At 47.1% G+C, this 18,141-nt stretch overlaps 1 protein-coding gene across 6 annotated transcripts; it reads left to right on the top strand.

Moving 5' to 3' along the window:
* The first annotated feature begins 245 nt into the window (after positions 1–245).
* On the top strand, positions 246–18,005 carry CD37 (CD37 molecule). 6 transcript variants are annotated; one of them, XM_043600285.1, is made up of 10 exons: positions 246–264; positions 12,399–12,491; positions 13,128–13,202; positions 13,312–13,384; positions 14,275–14,399; positions 14,495–14,569; positions 15,141–15,245; positions 15,914–16,150; positions 16,531–16,614; positions 17,617–18,005. In XM_043600285.1, the coding sequence occupies exons 3-10, from the start codon at positions 13,134–13,136 to the stop codon at positions 17,692–17,694; spliced, it is 846 nt and encodes a 281-aa protein (XP_043456220.1). In that variant the 5' UTR covers positions 246–264; positions 12,399–12,491; positions 13,128–13,133; the 3' UTR covers positions 17,695–18,005. The 6 variants fall into 6 exon arrangements, with proteins under 6 accessions (XP_043456220.1, XP_043456221.1, XP_043456219.1 ...); XM_043600284.1 differs by lacking the exons at positions 246–264; positions 12,399–12,491 and adding an exon at positions 12,782–12,896 and having other exon boundaries at positions 17,617–17,684; positions 17,793–18,005; XM_043600286.1 differs by lacking the exon at positions 246–264 and having other exon boundaries at positions 12,392–12,491.
* The last annotated feature ends 136 nt before the right edge of the window (positions 18,006–18,141 follow it).

Raw genomic sequence — 18,141 nt, 5'->3', positions numbered from 1 at the left:
GCCCCAGCGGAGGATTCCGCTCCGAAACTCTTAACACGCCCTCCTGCACTGCGCACGCGCGCTCACCCGCGCGCCCTGCAGCGGCTTCCCCACTCGGTTTCCTTCGCGAGCATCCTGGCCTGCCCGCCTTCGTCTCTTCCCGCTTTGGACCAGGCACCCAACGCCCTCCCCACTGCGCGTGGTGCTGAAGCCAAGCTTTTAGCCGTATCCCGAGTCTGGAGCATGAACTTTGCTTCCACACCCCTGAGTGAGGTGGCGATGTGGGTGAGGTGGAAAGCTTGTTCTTCCCAGTCATTTCTCTTGCTTTCAAACTTATGGTGTTTAGTTAAGCTTCCCCTACTACTATCCAAAGCTTAAATATGTGTCCAACAGGACAGACACGAACCTTGCCTTCAGAGAGCTCAGAAACCTACTGGGATTGCAGACGTGAAATATTAATGAAGGGTAGCCTCTCTAAAATTGAGTCTCGGGGCGCCTGGGTGGCGCAGTCGGTTGAGCGTCCGACTTCAGCCAGGTCACGATCTCACGGTCCGTGAGTTCGAGCCCCGCGTCGGGCTCTGGGCTGATGGCTCAGAGCCTGGAGCCTGTTTCCGATTCTGTGTCTCCCTCTCTCTCTGTCCCTCCCCCGTTCATGCTCTGTCTCTCTCTGTCCCAAAAATAAATAAACGTTGAAAAAAAAAATTTAAAAAAATAAAAAATAAAATTGAGTCTGGGGGCCAGCAAGGGGAGCTCTCACACCCTACCACTCCAGTCAATTGTAGACCCGACAGGAAGAAACCTACCTTGGCAGTGACTACTGTACTATCTCACCAGGAGGAAGAAAGTTTTTTTTCCTACCCAGCAACACCCCAGCCAATGAGAGACTTTCACAACTCGCTCAGCCAATGCGAAGTCCCTACACTTCAGACTCCCAGTCCATGCCAATAGACTTTTATTTACAAAAGCCCTCCCAGCTCCCCGCCTTCCTCTATCAAAGAGTAGTTTTCTCCTTTTTTCTTGGACTTGACTGTGGTTTTGCCCTAACTTGCCTGTCCTGAATTGCAATTCTCTATTATTCCTCGGGGGGGGGGGGGGGGGTGGGGAGGGACCAATAACAACTCACTTTTGCTGGTAAAATAACTGATAAGTTTTGTTTATGTTAGATATTTTTAAGTGTATTTATTTATTTTGAGAGAGACAGAGACAGCAGCGCAAGTGAGGGAGGAGCAGAGAGAGAGGGAGACAGCCCGAGCAGCACAGAGCTGGCAGCACAGAGCTGGACATGGGGCTCAACTCACAGACCTGAGTGGAAACCAGGAGGAGGATGCTTAACCGACTGAGCCACCCAGGCGCCCCTGAGCTTACTGCTTTCTTGATGACCCGGGAGTTTGAAGGTGTTTTCTCCTGGATTTCAACTTCACTCTTCGTGATTTGAGCACTCCAGGCTTTATTTGGGCATCTGTTTTAAGGCTTTGTCCTCCCTGAGACTACTCTTTGGGACTTCATTCCCCCTCCTGTTTGGAACTGGGCTGTTCTTATTCCAACTGTGCCATCTAGGAATTGTTCTCTTTGCTCTAAAGAGAAACCTCTAGGAACTGGGGTTCCCAGGCATCAAAACGCTCTGAGGTCGCCCTGCCCCTTCTGGGACTCTGGTAGGTTTTTTGGCACACTTACAAGGAAATGGAACGACTTGACAGAAAGTATTTTAGAACTCCCAATGGCAATCATGGGGAAATTCTGATCTCTCCAAACTTTTTTTATTATTCAAAATTAAATTGGAGAGCTACAGCTGCAAAAGAAGCAAAAACCTGTATGGGATGCCTATTGTAAACAGTACCTTGAGGCTTGCAGATGTTTTCAGGATTCTGTTTACCTCTTTGTAAAATGAACAAAGATGAGAGAAATGTAGCGAAAGCTAAGTTTCCTTACAGCTTGCAGCCCACTGATAGATACCTGAAACATACAGAGCATGACATTCCTCAAGGAACTCATGGCTGCCTTAATGTATATGTTTTATTAAAGACCAAAGAATGGGCGCCTGGGTGGCTCAGTCGGTTGAGTGTCTGACTTTGGCTCAGGCCATGATCTTGAAGTCCTTGAGTTCCAGCCCCGCATCAGGCTCTGTGCTGACAGCTGGGAGCCTGGAGCCTGGAGCCTGTTTCAGATTCTGTATCTGCCTGCCTCTCTCTCTCTCTCTCTCTCTCTCTCTCTCAAAAATAGGTAAACATTAAAAAAAAATTTTTTTAAGAGTAAAAGTAACCTTATCTTAACGGCAGCTAGCCCCTCAAGATCCTGAAAGCCGTGCTTCCAAATTCCTTAGAGACTTACGCAATCCTTAAACCCCACTAATTAAAAAGCATATAATCAGTCCCTCTTCACAATCCCAAAGCAGTCCTTTTTGCCCACGGGTCCTATCCCCATGCTGGAATACAATCACCTTTTTGCACCAAAAATACGTCAACAATTCTTTCTTGGCTGTTCGCTCTCTAACCCAAACTTCAAATCACATCACAAAGTACTACTTCTAAATTAAATGAGGCAACTAAACAATTGAAAGAAGTCAGAATGTCTTCTAAGGCCTCTTTACCTCCTCTCCTCCTCCCCGCCCTTCTTTGTCTCTATAATACATAGCATCCACCTTGCTCTCAGGCCTTGCCTCCGGTGCCATCTTCCCCTGCACAGTCCTCACCTCCTTTGTCCCCCCTGCTCCCTGGTTCTAATCCTTTCACCAAACTTCCCTTTTCCTCCAAAACTCTCTCCACCTCCTCTCCTGAACCTATGAAACCCTGCCCCTTTTCAAGTTAAGTCTTTCTGAGGATCCAAATAAACCCCAAATTTCTTACGTTCCCTGGACTAAGGCCAAATCATGAGCCATAGTCAAAGAGTTTCCTAAAATAACTTGCAGCTGAATAATTCCAATCTCTGCCTCTTCCTTCACCTGGCATTCTCGTCTCTCTGTCTTCTCCTGTGTGTCTCTTACAGTATAAGACACTCACCATTAGATTTATTTAGGGCCCCCTCAGATAATGCTGGTTGATCTCATGTCGAGATCCTTAATTACGTCTGAAAAACCCTTTTTGCCAGATAAGGTCACATTCACAGATTCCAGGACATGGACATATCCTTTTTTTTCTATTCTAGGGTAAGTAACATACAGTGTTATATTAGTTTCAAACGTACAATGTAGCGATTCAACAATTTTATACATTACTCAGTGCTCATCATAAGTGTACTCTTTTTTGTTTTTTTATGTTTTTTTATTTTTGAGAGAAAGACAGAGTACAAGTTGGGGAGGGGCAGAGAAAGGGAGACACAGAATCCAAAGCAGGCTTCAGGCTCTGAGCTGTCAGCACAGAGCCCCACGCAGGGCTCGAACCCAAAAAGCAATGAGATCATGATCGGATGCCCAACCGACTGAGCGCCCCCGGGTGCCCCACATCATAAGTGTACTCTTAATCATCTCCACCTGTTTTACCCATCCCCCTGCCCAGATCTCCTCTGGTGACCATAAGTTTGTTCTCTATTATTTGGGGTCTATTTTTTGAGTTGTCTCTTTTTTTTCTTTGTTCATTTGTTTCTTAAATTCCATATATGAGCAACTATGTCGTTCTCTGACTTATTTCACTTAGTGTTATATCCTGTAGATCCATCCATGTCATTGCTAATAGCAAGATTCCATTCTTTTTTATGGCTGAGTAATATTCCATTGTATACATATCTCACATCTCCTTTTTCCATTCATTTATCAATTGACACTTCGGCTGCTTCCATAATCTGGCTATTGTAAATAATGCTGCAATAAATGTAATGATGCATGTATCTCTTCAAATTAGTGTTTTTAGTATTCTTTGGGGTAAATACCTGGTAGTGGAACTGCTGGATCATATGGTAATTCTGTTTTTGGTTTTGGTTTTGAGGAACCTCCATACCGTTGTCCCCAGTGGCTGCATCAGTTTGCATTCCCACCAACAGTGCACAAAGTTTTCTTTTTCTCCACATCCTCATCAACACTTGTCGTTTCTTGTGTTTTTAATTTTAGCCATTCTGACAGGTGTGATATCTCATTGCGGTTTTGATTTGCATTTCCCTAGTTATCAGTGATGTTGAGCATCTTTTAATGTATCTGCTGGCCATCTATATGTCTTCTTTGGAAAAGTATCTGTTCATGTCTTCTGCGTTTGGATTAATTTTTTTTTTGTTCTGTTTTGGGGGTTTTTTTTTGTTTTTATTTTTTGGTTTTTTTTTTTTATTGAGTTATAGAAGTCCTTTATATATTTTGGATACTAACCCTTCACCAGATAATGTCATTTGCAAATATCTTCCCCCATTCAGTAGGTTGTCTTTCAGTTTTGTTGGTTGTTTCCATTGCTCTACAGAAGCCTTTCATTTTGATGTAGTAGCAGTAGTTTATTTTTGCTTTTGTTTCCCTTGCCTCAGGAGACATATCTAGGAAAATGTTGCTATGGCTCATGTCAGAGAAATTACTTCCTGTGTCCTTTTCTAGGATTTTTATGGTTTCAGATCTCACGTTTAGGTCTTTAATCCATTTTGAGTTTATTTTTGTGTATGGAGGGAGAAAGTGGTCCAGTTTTTCCTGGACCATTTGTCTTTTTTCCCACTGTATATTCTTGCCTCTTTGGTCAAACATTAAGTGATCATATAATCGTGGGTTTATTTCTGGGCGCTCTGTTCTGTTCCATTGCTCTATGTGTCTATTTTTGTGCCACTACCACACTGTTTTGATTACTACAGCTTTGTAGTGTATCTTGAAATCGGGGGTTATGATACCTCCAGTTTTGTTCTTCTTTTTCAGTATTGCTTTGGCATGGAGATGTCTTTTTTTTTTTTTAATGTTTATTCATTTTGGAGAGAGAGCAAGCATGAGTGGGGGAGGTGCAGAGAGAGAGGGACAGAGGATCCGAAGCGGGCACTGCACTGACAGTAGAGAGCCCAATGAGGGACTTGAACTCAGGAACCGTGAGATCATGACCTGAGCCAAAGCTGGATGCTCAACCGACTAAGCCACCCAGATGCCCCAGCATGCACATATCTTTTTAGGGGCAGGGGCAGGGTGTCACCATCCACACCCTACAATCAGTAGAGAAGCAATTGTAATTATTTGTATGGAAAATAATACAGCCTGGATTAGGATAGTGGCCTTGGAGAGAAGTGAGTGAATTTGAACCGTATATTAGTAGTAGAGCACAGAAGATTTAATGATGGCTTAGAAGAGTTGCTGAGGGATGAGGGGTGGTAAATCTGTGTCCTAAAAGATGTGGACATAGGGCTGTATAATCCAGGTCTGGGCTTCAAAAGATCCTGTCAGGCCATGTAGGGAGTGGACTGAAGGGGAGAGACTAAGAGAATGGAGGAGGCTGAGGTCTGGGTCCAGATGGGAAAGCACAAGTCCTGAGCCAGCCCAAGCAATGAGGACAGAGAGAAGGAGAGAACATAGAGAATCAAGACACAGGATGTATTGGCTTAGGAACTGATGGGCTGTATGGGAATGAGGGCATCACCCAGGGTTGGTCCACCAAGGTAGAAGGAATCTGTGAACTTGAAGACATATCTCTTGATGTTATCCAGTCAGAGGAGAAAAAAAGAGAGAGAGAAAGAGAAATAAGAATGAAAAAGAGTGAAGTCAGTTTGCTAGTACTGTATTTTGTTGAGGATTTTTGCATCTGTGTTCTAACATTACACCTCAAGGAACTGAAACAAGAACAAACTCAGCACGAAGGTGGCGTAATAGTGATTACAGCAGAAATAAATGAAATAGAGACTAGAAAGACGATTTAAAGGATCAATTAAACTAAGATTTGGTTTTTTGAAGACAGAAAATTGAAAAATCTTTTTTTCTTAATGTCTATTTATTTTTGAGAGAGAGCGTGAGTGGGGAGGGGCAGAGAGAGGCAGACAAAGGATCCCAAGTGGGCTCTGCACTGACAGCAGAGAGCCTGATGTGGGGCCTAAACTCATGAACTGTGAGATCATGACCTGAGCCTAAGTCCGACACTTAACCAACTGAGCCACCCACGTGCTGCAAAAGTTGAAAAATCTTTAGCTAAGACAAAAAAGACAAATGACTCAAATTAACAAAATTATAAATAAAGAGGAGATTTAATAACTGAAACCCCTGAAATACAAATGATCATAAAAGATTAGTATGAACAATTATATGCCAATAAATTAGATAACTTAGAAGAAATGGATACATTGCTAGAAATACACATCTTACAAAGACTGAATCATGCAGTAAATCTGAACAGACAAATAATGAGCAAGGAGATTGATTCAGCCCCCAACAAATAAGAGTACAGGACCAGATGGCTTTATGGGTGAATTCTACCAAACATTTTAAGGAAGAATTAACAACAATCATTCTCAAATTCTTCTCAAAAATTCAAGAGGAAAGGATATTTCAAGACTCATTTTACGAGGCCAGCTTTACCAAAGCTAGACAAGGACCCTGCAAGAAAAGAAGATTATAGTCCAGTATCCCTGGTGAACATAGATACAAAAGTCCACAACAAAATACCAGTAAACTGAACTCAACACCACATTAAAAGGCTCACACACCATGATCAAGTGGGATTTATGACTGGGATGCAACATACATATGGTTCAACATAGGTAAATCAACACATGTGATGTACTATGTTAACAATGAAAAATAAACATCACATGATAATTTCAATAGATGCAGAAAAAGCATTTGACAAAATTCAACATCCCTTAATGATAAAAATCCTCAACAAATTAGGTATAAAAGGAATGTACCTCAGCATAATAAAGGCTAAGGACACCTGGGTGGCTCAGTCGAGTATCTAACTCTTGATTTCAGCTCAGGTCATGATCTCACGGTTTGTGAGATCAAGCCCCATGTTAGGCTCCATGCTGACAGCACAAAGCCTGCTTTGGAGTCTCTCCCTCTTTCTCTGCCTTTCTCCCTCTCTCAAAATAAATAAACCTAAAAAACAATGTTTTTAAACATAATAAAGGCCACATGTAACTAGCCCACAGCTAACATTATACTCAGTGTTAAAAGTCAAAAGTTTTTCCTCTAAGATCAGAAACAATACAAAAATGCCCACTCTTGTCACCTCTATTCAACATAATACCAGAAATCCTAGCCATAGCAATTAGGCAAGAAAAAGAAATAAAAGTCATCCAAATCAGAAAGGAGGAAAAGTTTATGTTTGCAGACAACATAATCTTATATAAGAAACCCTAAGACTCCAACAAAAAGCTGTTATAACTAATAAATTCAGTAAAGTTACAGAATACAAAATCAAAATACAGAAATCAGTTGCATGTCTATACATTAACAACACACTATCTGAAAGAGAAGAAAGCAAAACCATTTACAGCAGCATCAAAATAATAAAATACCTAGGAATAAATTTCAATAAGGAGGTGAAAACTATAAGATACCAATGAAAGGGGCGCCTGGGTGGCGCAGTCGATTAAGCGTCCGACTTCAGCCAGGTCACGATCTCGCGGTCCGTGAGTTCGAGCCCCGCGTCGGGCTCTGGGCTGATGGCTCAGAGCCTGGAGCCTGTTTCTGATTCTGTGTCTCCCTCTCTCTCTGCCCCTCGCCCGTTCATGCTCTGTCTCTCTCTGTCCCAAAAATAAAATAAAATAAATAAATAAATAAAACCAGGGAAAAAAAAGATACCAATGAAAGAAATAAAAAAAAAAAAAAAGAAATGGAAAGACATCCTGTGTTCTTGGCTAGGAAGAATCAATATTGTGAAAATGTCCATAGTATCCAAAGCAACCTACAGACTCAGTGCAATCCCTATCAAAATTCTAGGGGCACCTGAGTGGCTCAGTCGGTTGGGCATCCAACTTCGGCTCGGGTCATGATCTCGCGATTTGTGAGTTCGAGCCCCACGTCGGGCTCTGTGCTGACAGCTCAGAGCCTGGAGCCTGCTTTGGATTCTGTGTCTCCCTCTCTCTCTGCCCCTCCCCTGCTCATGCTCTGTCTCTCAATAATAAATAAATGTTAAAAAAAATTTTTTTTAATTCTATTGGCATTTTTCATGGAAGTAGGAAAAACTGTCCCAAAATTTGTACAGAACTACAAAAGACCTCGAAATAGCCAAAAAGAGGGGTGCCTGGGTGTCTCAGTCAGTTGAGAGTCCAGCTTCAGCTCGTGGCATGATCTTATGGTTCATAGGTTCAAGTCCCACATCGGGCTCTCTGTGGTCAGCACAGAGCCTACTTTGGATCCTATGTCCCCCTCTCTCTCTGCCCCTCCCTCACTCGCACTCTTGCTCTCTCAAAAGTAAATAACCAAAAACCATAAAATACCTAGGAATAGGGGCGCCTGGGTGGCTCAGTCGGTTGGGCGTCCCACTTCGGCTCAGGTCATGATCTCACAGTTTGTGGGTTCGAGGCCCACATCAGGCTCTGTGCTGACGGCTCAGGGCCTGGAGCCTGCCTCGGATTCCGTGGCTCCCTCTCTCTCTGCCCCTGCCCTACTCACACTCTGTTTCTCCTTCTCTCTCAAAAATAAATAAACATTAAAAAAAATTTTTTTAATATCTAGGAATAAACATAACCAAAGAGGTGAAAAATCTATACACTGAAAACTCGAGAAAGCTTATGAAAGAAGTTCAAGAAGATACCAAAAAATGGAAAAATATTCCATGCTCCTGGATTGGAAGAACAAACATTGTTAAAATGTCGATACTACCCAAAGCAATATACATATTCAATGCAATCCCTATCAAAATAACACCAGCATTCTTCACAGCGCTAGAACAAACAATCTTAAATTTGTATGGAAGCAAAAAGACCCCGAATAGCCAAAGCAATCTTGAAAAAGAAAACCAAAGCTGGAGGCATCACAATCCCGGATTTCAAGCTGTATTACAAAGCTGTAATCATTACGAGTATGGTACTGGCACAAAAAACAGACACTCAGATCAATGGAACAGAATAGAGAACCCAGAAATGGGCCCACAAATGTATGGCCAACTAATCTTTGACAGAACAGGAAAGAATATCCAATGGAATAAAGACAGTCTCTTTAGCAAATGGTTCTGGGAAAACTGGACAGCAACATGCAGAAAAATGAACCTGGACCACTTTCTTACACCATACACCAAAAATAAACCAAAATGGATGAAAGACCTAAATGTAAGACAGGAAGCCATCAAAATCCTAGAGGAGAAAACAGACAAAAACCTCTTTGACCTCGGCCACAGCAACTTCTTACTCAACATGTCTTCAGAGGCAAGGGGGAAAAAAAGCAAAAATGAACTATTGGGACCTCATCAAAATAAAAAGCTTCTGCACAGTGAAGGAAACAATCAGCAAAACTAAAAGGCAACCGACAGAATGGGAGAAGATACTTGCAAATGACGTATCAGATAAAGGATTAGTATCCAAAATCTATAAAGAACTTATCAAACTCAACACCCAAAAACAAAGAATCCAGTGAAGAAATGGGCAAAAGACATGAATAGATACTTCTCCAAAAAAGACATCCAGATGGCCAACCAACACATGAAAAAATGCTCAACATCACTCATCATCAGGGAAATACAGATCAAAACCACAATGAGGTACCACCTTACACCTGTCAGAATGGCTAACATTAACAACTCAGGCAACAACAGATGTTGGTAAAGATGCAGAGAAAGAGGATCTCTTTTGCATTGTTGATGGGAATGCAAACTGGTGCAGCCACTCTGGAAAACAGTATGGAAGTTCCTCAAAAAGCTAAAAGTAGAACTACCCTATGACCCAGCAACTGCACTACTAGGCATTTATCCAAGGGATACATACAGGTGTGCTGTTTCGAAGGGACACATGCACCCCCATGTTTACAGCAGCACTATCAACAATAGCCAAAATATGGAAAGAGCCCAAATGTCCATCGATGGATGAATGGATAAAGAAGATGTGGTATGTATATATGTGTATATGTATACATACATATATATATATATATATGTATACATATATATATATATATGTATACACATACACACACATACATACACAATGGAGTATTACTCAGCAATCAAAAAGAATGAAATCTTGCCATTTACAACTACACGGATGGAACTGGAGAGTATTATGCTAAGCGAAATTAGTCAGAGAAAGACAAATATCACATGACTCCACTGATATGAGGAATTTAAGATACTAAACAGATGAACATAAGGGAAGGGAAGCAAAAATAATATAAAAACAGGGAGGGGGACAAAACATAAGAGACTCTTAAATATGGAGAACAAACAGAGGGTTACTGGAGGGGTTGTGGGAGGGAGGATGGGCTAAATGGGGACGGGGCATTAAGGAATCTAATCCTGAAATCATTTTTGCACTATATGCTAACTAACTTGAATATAAACTAAACAATAAATTAATTAATTAATTTAGAAAAGGTAAATAACAACAGTAAAAAGGAAAAAGAAATAGCCAAAAGAATATTGAGAAAGAAGAACAAAATTGGAGGCATCACACTTCTTGGTTTCAAACTATATGACAAAATTATAGTAATCAAAACAAATGGTATAGGATGCCTGGATGGCTCAGTCGGTTAAGTGCTGACTCTTGATTTCAGCTCAGTCATGATCTCACGGTTTGTGGGATGGAGCCCCATGTAGGGCTCCACACTGGGCATGGAGCCTGCTCAGGCTTCTCTCTCTCTCTCTCTCTCTCTCTCTCTCTCTCTCTCTCTCTCTCCCTGGCCCTCCCCCACTGGTGCACATTCTCTGTCTCTCAAAATAAATAAATAAACTTTAAAAAATGGTATACAAACAGGCACATAAACCAATGTAATAAGGAAGTATACCCACACATATAAGGTCAACTATATATATATATATATATATATATATATATATATATATATATATACAACATGGATGAACCTGGAGGGCATTATGCTAAGTGAAATTAGCCAGACAGAGAAAGACTTCATGGTATCATTGAAATGTGGAATCTTATTTTATTTATTTTTTTAAATTTTTTTTCAACGTTTATTTATTTTTGAGACAGAGAGAGACAGAGCATGAACAGGGGAGGGGCAGAGACAGAGGGAGTGGAATCTTATTTTAAAAACGGGGCAGGGGGAGGGGCGCCTGAGTGGCTCCGTCAGTTGAGCATCCGACTTCGGCTCAGGTCATGATCTCCTGGTTTGTGGGTTCGAGCCCCGCATCCGGCTCTGTGCTGACAGCTCAGAGCCTGGAGCCTGCTTCGGATTCTGTGTCCCCCCCTCCCCTCTGCCCTTTCCCCGCCCGCACTCTGTCTCTCTCTGCCTCTCAAAAATAAAGAAACATAATTAAAAAAATTTAAAAAACAGGGTAGGGGGAGAATTTCATAGAAACAGAGAATAGAGTCCTGACCATCACGCTCTGGGGAATAGGGGAAATGGGGGGATGTGGATCAAAGGGTACACACTTTCAGTTAAAAGAATACATTCAGGGGTGCCTTGGGGGCTCAGTTGGTTAAGCATCTGACTCTTGATTTCACTCAGGTCATGATCTCAAGGTTCATGAGGTCGAGCTCCACATAGGGTTCTGCACTGGCAACCTGGAGCCTGTTTAGGATTCTCTCTCCCTCTCCCTCTGCCCCTCCCCTGCTCGCTCTCTCTCTCTCTCTCTCTCTCTCTCTCTCTCTCACTCTCACTCTCTCTCAAGTAAATAAACATAAAAAAAAAAAGAATACATTCTGAGGATCTAATATACAGGTGGCGATTATAGATAATTATCCAGTATTGTAAACTGGAAAGTTGCTGAGAATACCTATTAAGTGTTCTCACCACCACCAAAAAAATAAAAATAGTTAACTATGTGAGATGATCAAAATGTTATCCTGATCTTGGCAATCATTCCACAATGCATATGTAGATCAAATCATCATGTTGGACACTTGAAATAACATACAATTGCAATTGTCACTTATCCCTCAATAACACTGGGAAGAGAAAAAGAAAGTCCAGAGCCAAAAATCAGAATACTATTAACATGAATTGATTTTTGATAACATTAATAAGAAAATAAATTGCATTTGGAGCCTTAAAAAAAAAAATGGTAGATGAGATCTCTCAGAGAGAGAGGGTGTTAGGTCTCTAAGAGGGGCGGGTTTCCCAGGGCCTGGATGGATGTCAAGAGGTAGGAACATCCCCAACGGTGGAAATCCGATTTGACAAGAGTGGGGGCCAACAGGAGAGACTACAGAGGCTGGAGACCATCAAGTCCAGCAGACCTCGATCTAACTGCCAAGGTCACAGATTCAATCCGGACTCCTCCCCAGCCTCACCCTGCTGGGGCCCCACTGCAGAAGCAGGAAGTACTGCAGAGACCCAGCTTCCTCTCTGGGTGTTTTGGCACAGCCAGGCCACCCCCTCACTCCCAGGGACCTTCCCACGTGGGGCACTGAAGCACTTTCACTTCCCCCAGGTGCCCAGCCCCTTCCCCAGCATATGGGAACAGCGTGGTGAACATTTGTTGTCAAGAACCGGATGCAGACTCTGAGAGAGAGGCCATGACAAGGTGCGGGGATGGGGCATAAGCAGAGAAAAGACAGGCGTGCTGAGAGAAGGGGCCAGAAACCCAGAGAGGGAGAGGGTCGATGCGGGGAAGGTGAGGTGGGAGGTGTTGGGGGAGGGACACCAGAGACCCAGAGAGAGGACAGAGACCCAGAGAAGGGAGGACCAGAGACAGAGGGCCAGGAAGAGGGGACAGAGATGGATGCAGAGATGGCAAAGCTTAGCAGGCAGTGAGGTCAGAGTGTCTGTGAGGTCGGCTGCTGTCCAGGGCCGGCCTGGGGCCCCGGGGCCCAGAGTAGGTGGGTGCAAGGAGATCAGGAGTCCCTGCGGGTCCCCAGCCTGAGCCATGGAGACCTGGGAGGAACTACCCAACGTGTCCTTGGTGCCCACAAATCCCAAGGCCCCTCAGGTACTGGTGTGTGTCTGAGTGGGGCAGATGAGGGCGACAGGGGCCCAGATAGAGGAGAAAGCCACCTCGAGGGTGTAGAGGGAGGGGGCGGGGCTCCACCTCTGGAACTTCCTCTTTCTCGGCGTTCTTCCTTTCTCCCTCCCCCTCTCTCACAGCCTCTTTCTGCCCTTCTCCTCCACTGCTAACACCTCTTCTGTTCGGTCCCTCCCCTCTGGCTGCCCACCCCTCTAGGCGAAGATGTCGGCCCAGGACAGCTGCCTCAGCCTCATCAAGTACCTCCTCTTCGTTTTCAACCTCTTCTTCTTCGTGAGTTGCCACATGGCTACCCAGCCCAGGCCCCAGCCCCTGCCACAGCCACCTGACCTGATATCCCCCCTCCTTTGCCCACCGCCATATTCTCATCTCCTCCCTCCAGGTCCTAGGCAGCCTTATTTTCTGCTTTGGCATCTGGATACTCATTGACAAGACCAGCTTCGTGTCCTTTGTAGGTGAGGGGGCCAGGGCTCCTGGGAGGGGCCTCCTGGAGCAAGTGTGACCCTGTCTGCCCCTAAGTGACATCCCGGGGTCTCCCTTGTCCCAGACTCTGCTTCACAGCCTGCCCACTGCTCTTAGTCTCAGTGCCTTCCTCTGGCAAATGAGTTGTGCATATGAATACTAATAAAAATGATAACAGCCATTTCTCAGGCACTTCCTACGTGTTAGATGTAGTGCAGATCCTTATCAGATCCTCCCACAAACCTTCCCCTCTCTTGAGGTTCAGGGAGGGGACGTCACTTACTGGCTGTCACGCAGCAAGGAAATGGAAGAGCAGATATAACATTAATAATAATAATAATAGTAGGAAAATAATAATGGAGTAATAGTCGAAATACTGATAGCTCACGTTTAATAAGTGTGTGCCCTGTACTGAGGACTGCGTTGAGTGCATGCCTCCCATGTGTCCCTGAAAATAGCACTCAGAAATAGATATCATGCACCCCTACCCCTTGGGAGGTCTAAGTGACAGATGTACTGCCAAGTGATGGAACTGAAACTTTTGGGGGCGAGGAGGGGCTGAAGGAGGAAAGAGAGCTGAGAGCAAGAGGGAGAGACTATGACCAGGGAGAAAGGAACAGAGATCCAGAGAGAAGGGAACAGAGACCTAGAGAGGGTGTTGAGGGGACGGTGACTCAGGAGGAACAGAGTGCCAGAGAGAGGGGTAGATAGCATCCCAGAAGGAGAGGAACAGAGACTCAACATGTGGCAGGGACAGACACGCAGAGAAAGAGCCCCCCCCACCCAATACTGCTCCCCAGTTGAGTGGCTGCATGGGTGGGGAATGGGGCTACCTGGGGCTGTGAGCACCGTGCCCAATGTCACTGCCTCTCACCTCCCCCAGGCCTGTCCTTCATGCCCCTGCAGATCTGGTCCAAGGCCCTGGCCATCTCAGGAATTCTCACCATGGGTCTTGCTCTCCTGGGCTGTGTGGGGGCCCTGAAGGAGCTCCGCTGCCTGCTGGGCCTGGTGAGTGCCCTCCCCACACCCCCCTCCAATAGAGCCCCACATCCAAGGAAGGGGCTCAGCCTGATCTCCCCCACTCTGCTGCCCCCCCTCCCCAGTATTTTGGGATACTGCTGCTCCTGTTTGCCATGCAGATCACGCTAGGAATCCTCATCTCCACTCAGCGGACCCGGGTGAGCTTGGCTTCCCCTCCCCCCACTCCTCCCAAGCTCCTGTGGGGGACGGGGGGGGGGGGGGGGGGGGAGGGAGGGGGCTGAAAAAGACGGAAACAAAGGTAGACAAGAGCTGACATGGACAAAGAAATAATAGTGACAGGCAGAGGCAGACGGAAAAACATAGGGACACAGAGACAGACACAAAGAAGATAGAGGTGAGGTGAGTCGAAGGAAGACTCAACGACGAGGATGACAGGCACGGAGGAAGAAAGACATAGCAAGAGAGAGATCCAAAGGGAAATAGAAAAAAAAAAAAGAGAGAGAAAAACAGGCGGAGAAAGAAGAGGCTCCAAGAAAGAGGCAGAGACCTAATGAGAGATCGTGGGAGACAGTGGGAGAAACAAAGACATGATAGGCAGAGATTTTAAGGAACAAATACATAGCTAGCCATTGGGTGAGAAATCGAGACCAACTTAAGACGCTCAGGGACCTCATGGGACTGAGAAAGCCCAGAAGAGGCTGGAGTGGGTCGGGGCAAATTGGGGGTGGGGAAGCGCGTGGGGATCCGGCCTCACTCTTAGCCTCTTAGCTGGAGCGGAGGGTGAAGGATATCGTGATGGAGACCATCCAACGCTACCACGCGCACCCGGAGGAGTCGGCGGCGGAGGAGAGCTGGGACTACGTGCAGTTCCAGGTGGGTGAGCCCCCCATACCCGGACGTGCATCCTTCCCTGTAGGTCTGGGACTCTGACAGCCCTGTCCCCTGTCCTAGGGAGACTCCGCCCCGACCAAGCCGGAGCGCCCAGCTCCAGCACACTAAGGGTAACCCTATCCATCCACCCTACCTACTGCGTGGCCCCGTCCCCAGATGGCCACTCGACTGACTCCTGTGCGGTCGTTTCCCCCAGCTCCCAGACCCTGGAGAGGCTCTGATTTGTGCCCTGATAAGAATTCGCCCTCAGCCCCAAGGCCCTAGCGTGACCCCACTCCCTAACCCTGAGTGACTCTGGCCCTCACAGGACCCGGCCCACGTGAGACTCCACTCTGGCCACTCTCGTGGTCCTGACCTCCCATCCACCTGTTCCCCACCTGAGGTTGAATTGCACCGCCCACCCAATCTTCCATCCACAGCGTGATTCTGCAGCTCCTCCCACAGCCCCATGTCACCCGTGATTGGTCTCCACCAACCCCAAGTTCTTCTAACGTCCCCAAGCCTAGCCCGCGTGTGGTCCATCACCTACACCCATTACTTGGCCCTCTGCTCCCCAACATGACCTCATGCACACCACCCAGTTCCCTGAACGCCCAAATCATTTTGAATCCCTCCAGTCCACGTCTCTCTGACTCTTGTCCCTCTTCTAGCTGCGCTGCTGCGGCTGGAACTCTCCTCGGGACTGGTTCAGTATCCCCAGCCTCAGCAGCAACGAGTCAGAGGTGCACCGCGTGCCCTGCTCCTGCTATAATTCATCGGCGAGCAACGACTCCGCCATCTTCGAGAAACTCTCCTTCCCCCAGTTCAGCCGGCTGGGACCACTGGCGCGGCCCCGCCACAGTACAGACCTTTGCCTGGTCCCTGCAAACAGCGATATCTACAGCGAGGTGGGCAGGGTTTGGAGCCCGCTAGGAAGGGGAGGGGCCGGTGAGGGGGTAGAGCTGTGGGAGGGGTTTGCTCCCCAGGAGGCGGGGCCGCAGGACCTGGGAGGAGTCTGCAAGTAGGGTGGGGCTACGAGAAAGCGGCACGACAGGAGGGGCGGAGCTCCCCAGAAGGGGCGTGGTCTGCTGGGCGGGGCCTAAAAGAAAAAGCATGGCTGAAAGGAGGGTTGGACCGGACGAGGTGGAGACTAGAGAACCCTAGTAACTAGGGATGCGGGGTGGTGCCTGAAAGAGAGGTGAGGGCTGGGCTAAGGAAAACAGTGTGCACGGGGTTGAGGGAGAATCCCAGAGAGGACCCTACCTTTAACCTTTCCCTATATCCCTAGGGCTGCGCGCGGAGCCTCCAGAAGTGGTTGCACAACAACCTCATCTCCATAGTAGGCATTTGTCTGGGCGTCGGTCTACTTGAGGTAAGTTGGTCCCGCCCCTATTTGCGATTAGCCCTACAATCCCTAGATGGCTCCGCCCCCAAATTGCGCGCCTTCCCATTCTCCGGGAAAGGTGCAGGCGTGATAGAGCTTCAGCCAATCCCGGCTCTTCTGCCTCCCCGCACAAGACCTATCTTCTGTGAGCCCTGATTGGTTGTACGCAGGGAGTAGCCGTTCCCGCCTCCCTTGGCGTTCTAGCACTCTGCTCTTAGCTGCAATATTCCTCCCTTTTCCCTGCAGGTGAGTGTGGCGGGGCTGAGCCTGCTACTACTGCGTAGGGCGCTCTGCCGGGAGCGCCAGCTGCAGGTGCCGGACGCCTATGGTTCGAGCCCCGGGCTTGGTCCCAGGGCTGATGGCGGAGGCGGCGGGCGCTGTGGTGTGCTGAGCAGCAGCGGGCGTAGCGGCGGTCTCTGGGGTGGCTGGGGCATGGCGGACGCCTGTCCCAACTGGGGGGACAAGTCCCCACAGGTCAAGCTGCCCATGGCCCTGGGGCCCTGGCCGCTTTGGGATCAAGACGAGGAACAACCTGAGAACGGGAGCGTGGAGGTGGAGGTCGAGGTGGAACTAGCGGCCGAGGGAGAGGGGGAGACAGATGAGCCTCCGGAATAAAGTACCCTGGGCTATCTCCGGATCGCACTCCTTCCCAGACTCCAAACCTGCGCTAGACGCAGCTGGGCACCTCTACCCCACCCTATTCTTCTTCCCATCCTCCCTCTCTCCCTCGCGTCTTTAGTAACCCCAAGCCTCCAAATTCCCATCCCTGATCCCATCTTTCACAACCTGGCCCAGCTCTCCCTCTAGCCCCACCCACCTTCTACTCCCTTCTCCGCCCCCCATGACCGCGCCCCCAACCCAAATCTCCTTGCTTTATTTTTATCCCCTGGCCCCACCCCTTTTTCTCCCTCGGGACCCCCATCCTCCCTACCCCCATCACCCTCGCCAACATCCCCTGGACCTCTCTGACCAGGTCTCCTTTCTCTATAGCTCAGCTTCATGACGCTCTCCATATTCCTGTGCAGAAACCTGGACCAAGTCTACGACCGGCTTGCTCGGTACCTCTAGGCCCCGCCCTTCCCAAAGCCCCGCCCTGACCCCTTCAAGTGCCCCAGAGGCTTCCCTGTGGTGTGTAAATATTTGTTCAACCCCTTTCGCCCCAGCCACCATTGAGTCCTCAACCTCCTCATTTCCCCGGGGACCCAGATGTCTGCCTGCCCATCTGCTGTCACCTCTCCCACGGGACCTGAGGCTTCTGGTCACCAGCTTCCTGCCCCCAAAGATACCTCATTTCCTTGCCTCATGTGTTGGCCTACCGCACCTCCCACAGGATTATTTTTCGCCCAAACCCCAAATAAATCCCCTGCGTTTTGGTAAAATAGTTTTATCCTCTGTCAAAACACGAACCAACACACTTTGCGGGTGAGGGGAGGCAACACAGCATACCCCACGTCTTATTTAGAAGAGAGGGTGAGATTAAAAGACTCACCCCACTGCTTGCCCAGCTGAGAAAAA

This window comes from Prionailurus bengalensis, chromosome E2 (genome assembly GCF_016509475.1).
Source record: "Prionailurus bengalensis isolate Pbe53 chromosome E2, Fcat_Pben_1.1_paternal_pri, whole genome shotgun sequence".
Classification (NCBI taxonomy): Eukaryota; Metazoa; Chordata; class Mammalia; order Carnivora; family Felidae; genus Prionailurus; species Prionailurus bengalensis.
This window is presented reverse-complemented; position numbering and strand designations above follow the sequence as displayed.